Raw genomic sequence first — 5,792 nt, forward strand, 5'->3', positions numbered from 1 at the left:
TGCTGCTGCACTATTTATCCTTCTATTTTACAATTAGAGAACATGTAGAGCACAGGTGTGAACACAGCCTAAGCTGCAATACCCTGGACAAGAGTGGTTCTGTTATGACTACTACTCCCATGACCTGTGTAATCATACACCATACATACAGTGTATATACCCATCCAGGGCAGTACTACAGATTTGTCACATTACATTATTGAAAATTTACATGACAGTCCCATGTTGGTAGCCAGATCTTTCAGGTCTGCCCTTAAAAGCATAACAATGCGCCTGGTAGAGGCTAAGGCCCCTACCACACTTGCGTTGCAGATCACGTCAGAGTTTGATCAGGGTGCGATCAGTTTTTGGTCAGTGAAAACAGCGCATTTTGCATCAGAGTGCAATCAGTTTTCAGTCAGAGTTTGTTCAGTGTCTCAGTTTTTCACGTGCGTTTTTGATGCAATTTCAATGCATTTTTCACGCGCAGAAAACGCACGTGAAATGGACTCAGGACTGAGCTCTATCTTTTCTATGGCAATTGATGCGTGAAAAACGCATTGCACTTGCAAGTGTCTCAAGAGTGCGAAGCGTTTTTGATGCATCTCCATAGACTTGTATGGTGCGTTTTTCACGCGCGTGACTTGCAAAAGTAGAGCATGCTGAGATTTAAACGCGCGTTAAAAAAAACGCGCGTGTGTGCGTGAAAAAAAATGCAAGTCTGAAAAGACCCATTGGTTACAATGGGTCAGAGTGCAATGCAAGTTCTGCGTGTCAAAAGCACGCACAGAAAACGCGCGTGACAAACGCAAGTGTGAAAGGGGCCTAACACTCCACAGAATGATGCAGTACACATTGCTGGATATGTTGGGAAGAGCAAGTGCATCCGGGCATCTAACATGCCACCTACCTAAACTGTCAAAGACTTCTATTGGCAGGATAATGTGGCCCAGAGCAATGCAAAGAATTTAGTATCTTATGATGGTTTGTAAAAAAAAAAAAAAAAAAAACACACTGAGTTCAAGGTGCTTTTCCCATAGTCCCCAGTTATTAATCCAATTGTCCATCTGTTTGTTAGATTTGCTTTTCAGAGTACAACTACTCAGGGGGTTCTACTGCTCTGCGGTAGAGAAGAAATGGAGCAGTAATGTGCACGCTCAGCCTACTGTTCCTTTTCTTAGGATTAGCAAGGTCCTCGCTGTAGGACTTGTACCAATCCATTTTGGGGTAACTCCTATTATCCCCTTTGACTGTCATTGATACCGGAATCTCCATGTCAATTGTTGCAGTTCTGTTTTCCGCTTCTTTAACTGACAATCTCTTTGGAAACTATTTACTTTTTTTTTTTTCACATGACACGAAACAATTTTAAAAAATGTTTTTGTAAAATTAAATAAATGACTACAAATGTGGAAAAAATAAAACTGAAGAAAATTTTACCAAAATGTGTTGTAAATATAGACAAAGAACAAAATTCATACCAAAAATACTTTCTTAATCTGTTAAGTATTAAAGGACACCACCAGGATGAAGGATTGGAAACCAAGCACACTGATATACTGGTGTGTGCCAGGATTTGCTCTTTTAGCTTCTTATTCTCTGGTTTGTACAATAAGGCTTTTAAAAAGTTTTGCAACTAAACCTGAGGGGCTCAAGGCTTCAGCTGTTAATGGAGCCCCTCAGGCTGATTTGCATACAATCTTTCATCCTGGTGGTAATGTCCTTTATAGAAAAGTGGATCCTGTGTGGTAGATGTCCTTTAAAAATCACATAAAAAGTAAAATCCACAGTGTAAAAAAAAAAAAAAAAACTGTCACAAGGAAAGTAATAACGTTTAAATATACTCACTTTAATATAATATACTCAAGGATGAATGTTCAATCTAAACTATAAAAATACATTAAATCCTCATTAGGTACAACTGTATACGAAATTCCACCATAGTAGGCATGACATGAGTATAAACAAAAGAGACCGCAGAAGGATAGGTCCGTCGATCGGACTGCTATGTGCCACCTTGTGGCAGAGCTTTAGGGTATGTTCTGATATAGATAGGCTTCTCACTGTACAATAATTGATCCTTCGGTTTAATTTGACAAGTGTTCTTTAATATGGCACCAGAATTGTGTTTCTAGGTGCCAGGGTTCAAAGGGATAGGGGAAGGGTGAGACAATGTAATAGCTTGTGAAGCCACATTACATGTCATAATTCTAAATGTTGATGTTAGAATGAAGGAGGCTATGGCTAACAAACAAAAGTGAAAATTGTGAATTAGACTCACCGGTAATTCGGTTTCCATCTAGTCCTCCATGACGGCCCACTAGGAGGATGACCCTTGACCTCTGTAGGGACAGGAAGCAGAGAGGTTAAAAGCCTCCCCCCCACATCCTCCCGCCAGTGTCTACCAAATAACTACACCGGTGGAAGATACAACATATTTTTATTCTGTCTTGTTTGAATCACATACAGAATTTTCAATAAAGTGAAAGAAGCATGGGAGGGAAAAATATATAGGCCGTCATGGAGGACTAGATGGAAACCGAATTACCGGTGAGTCTAATTCACAATTTCCATAACGTCCCCCATGACGGCCCACTAGGAGATCTACAAAATTAGTAGAGTTAGGGTGGGACCACAGCCTGGAGAACTTTCTGACCGAAGGCGAGATCCTGTGAGTTGGGTAAGTCCAGCCGATAGTGTTTTGCGAAGGTGGATGAAGAAACCCAGGTGGCAGCTCTGCAGATTTGTTCAAGAGAAGCACCCCTCTTCTCTGCCCAGGAGGCGGATATGGCTCTGGTGGAATGGGCTTTAAGGTTAGGAGGAACTTCCTTCCCCTGTTCTGTGTAACAAGAGGCTATGGCAGTCTTTAACCATCTGGCGATCGTGGTTTTGGATGCCTTTACCCCTTTGTTCTTCCCCTGAAACTGAACAAAGAGATTGTGATCCTTGCGCCAGGGTTTTGTAGCTTTTAAGTACTCTAAGACCGAGCGCCTTACATCCAGGGAATGCCACTCCAATTCCTTGCTTGAAGAAGGATTCCCGTAGAATGATGGAAGAATTATTTCTTGATCTTTGTGAAACCTGGACGCCACTTTGGGAACAAAGCTTGGATCCAGAGTCAGAGTTATCCTGTCAGGGAGAATACACATATAGGGTTCTCTAATAGAAATGGCTTGGAGTTCCCCCAGCCTTCTAGCTGAAGTCACAGCTACTAATAAGGAAGTCTTTAAAGTTAAGTTTTTTATACTAGCGTCCTTTAAAGGCTCAAAGGGAGGTCTGGAGAGAGCATCCAGAACCAGGGAGAGATCCCAGGAGGGAACCCGCTTCAGAATCTGAGGCCTAATTCTATTTGCAGCAGCAATAAATCTTTTGACCCACCTGTGGTCCGCCAGGGGATGGTCGAAGAATGCGCTCAGAGCCGAAATTTGGACTTTCAGAGTGCTAGTAGAAAGACCAATTTCTAGTCCTTTTTGCAGGAAGTCTAGTACCTGTAAAATATTTGGGTTAGACTGAGAGGGGGGATTAGCCCCACAAAAGGTCACAAACTTTTTCCATATCTTATGATATATGGCGAAAGTAACCTTTTTCCTACTTGCCTTCAACGTAGTTATTACAGCCCGAGAGAGACCTTGGGACCTTAGGAACTCGAACTCAGGATCCAAGCCGCCAGACGGAGTCTTCCTGGATCGGGATGGAAAATCGGACCTTGGTATAGAAGGTCCTTCTGAATCGGTAGAATAAAAGGTTGCTGGACAGATAGGGACCTCAACAGTGGGTACCAGCTTCTTTTTGGCCAGTTTGGGCAGATCAGGATCACCCTTGACCGGTCGAGCAAGATTTTCCTGAGTACTCTCGCAATTAGGGGAATTGGGGGAAAGGCATACATGAGACTTCCGCTCCAACGATGGCTGAACGCGTCCAAGTGATCTCTGGACTCGCCGGCCTCCAGAGAGAAGTATTGTTGGCATTTTGAATTCTCCCTCGTGGCGAATAGGTCTATTTGGGGCATGCCCCAGACGCTGGTTAGATGTAGGAAGATCTCCTGGTTGAGACACCATTCGTTCGGTAGGATCTCTCTCCTGCTGAGATAATCCGCTTCTCTGTTTAGGGATCCCTTCAAATGAGTGGCAGAGATGGAAAGGATGTTTTCTTCCGCCCACTGGAAGATGGTACGAGCCAGACTCGATAATACTGGGGATCTTGTACCCCCTTGTCTCCTTAAATAGGACACTGTCGAGACGTTGTCCGAGAGAATGTGGATATGATGATCCCTCAGATAGGCTGTGTTCGATCTTAGCGCTTCCCAGACCGCTCTTAACTCCCTGTAGTTTGAGCTGCTTTTTGCTTGGGCTAGAGTCCAGGACCCTTGCTCGTAGTGGGAAGGAAGGATTGCTCCCCAGCCTGAGCTGCTTGCGTCTGTCACTATGGTGATGGTTGGGAGGTGGTGCCAACATACCCCTTTCTCTAGGTTCCTTAATTCCATCCACCACAGCAGGTCCCTCTTTACAAAGGAAGGAATCCGGATCTTCTTGTCTAGACCTGAAGACTTCCTGTTCCAGAAAGTTAGGATCCAATTCTGAAGGATCCGAGTATGGCTCTGACTCCAGGCGACCGCAGGTAGGCATGCTGTGAGGAGCCCCAGGATCTTCATCGCCTGTCTGACTGGTACAGAGTCCTTTCGTCTGAATGAACGAATCTGATGCTTTATGTTGGATATTTTCTCCTGAGGAAGAAAAGACATTTGGTGAGTTGAGTCTAGAATGATCCCTAGAAAGGTCTTTCGAGTGGAGGGTACTAAACTTGATTTTTTCAGGTTGATTAACCACCCCAACTCTGTTAAAATTCTTAGGGAAGACTCTCTTGCCAAGATTAGTTTTTGTTTGTCTTTCCCTATAATTAGCAAGTCGTCTAGGTAAGGGATGATTGATATGTCTTGTAGTCTTAAAAAGGCTACCACCTCCACCATGATCTTGGTAAAGACCCTTGGAGCCGATGAGATACCGAATGGAAGTGCACGGAATTGAAAGTGTAAGACAGAGCCCTCGGGAGAGAGAACCGAGAATCTTAGGAATCTCTGAGATGAGGGGTGAATAGGTACATGATAGTATGCATCTTTTAGATCTAAAGTGCACATATAGGAGTCTGTGTGAATAAGTTGGGTAGCTGTTCTTACCGACTCCATGCGAAATCTTCTGTAAACGATGAAGCGGTTTAGCTCTTTCAAGTTGATAATTAGGCGATTTGATCCATCTGGTTTTTTGACAAGGAACAACGGGGAGTAGAATCCCAATTTTTCTTGTTCTTGAGGGACCGGCACCACCACTCCCATGTGGATTAGATGAAATACTTCCTGCCAAATGAAGGAATGTGTAGAGTGAGAGAGAGATGGTAAGGGAGCGACAAACCTTGGAGAAGGGGGGGGTGATGAAAATTCTATCCTGTAGCCTGATTCCAAGATAGACAGTACCCAGGGATTCGAGGTGACCTTTGTCCACTGGGATAGGAATCCCAGGAGACGCCCCCCCACTCTGGCGTCATTGTTTCTTGTTTCCTGGACCCTCTGGGAGGTTAGAGAAAAGGAAACCCCTTCCCCTTCCTCCTTTGGGATAACTCCACCGTCCTTGCTTACCTTTGCCACGGTAAGTCTCTCCGGTGTTCCTAAAAGGACGAAAGGAAGATTTCTTGGGTATTGTTTTGGACTCTGGAAATCCCCTTTTTCTGTCAGACGCCTTTTCGAGTATAGCGTCCAATTCGGGTCCGAACACAAAGTCCCCGGAAAAAGGAATGCTGCACAATTTGGATTTAGAGCGGAT

General features: G+C 44.1%; 1 protein-coding gene across 2 annotated transcripts; it reads right to left on the reverse strand.

Moving 5' to 3' along the window:
- Positions 1 to 2,280: 2,280 nt before the first annotated feature.
- On the reverse strand, positions 2,281 to 5,512 carry LOC140120158 (uncharacterized). 2 transcript variants are annotated; one of them, XM_072139432.1, is made up of 2 exons: positions 3,358 to 5,512; positions 2,281 to 3,108 (listed from the first exon to the last, which is right to left on the reverse strand). In XM_072139432.1, exons 1-2 carry the CDS (start codon positions 4,602 to 4,604, stop codon positions 2,601 to 2,603), a joined length of 1,755 nt encoding a protein of 584 aa, XP_071995533.1. In that variant the 5' UTR covers positions 4,605 to 5,512; the 3' UTR covers positions 2,281 to 2,600. The 2 variants fall into 2 exon arrangements, with proteins under 2 accessions (XP_071995533.1, XP_071995532.1); XM_072139431.1 differs by having other exon boundaries at positions 2,281 to 2,903; positions 2,976 to 5,512.
- Positions 5,513 to 5,792: the final 280 nt, after the last annotated feature.

This window comes from Engystomops pustulosus, chromosome 1 (assembly GCF_040894005.1).
Source record: "Engystomops pustulosus chromosome 1, aEngPut4.maternal, whole genome shotgun sequence".
Lineage (NCBI taxonomy): Eukaryota > Metazoa > Chordata > Amphibia > Anura > Leptodactylidae > Engystomops > Engystomops pustulosus.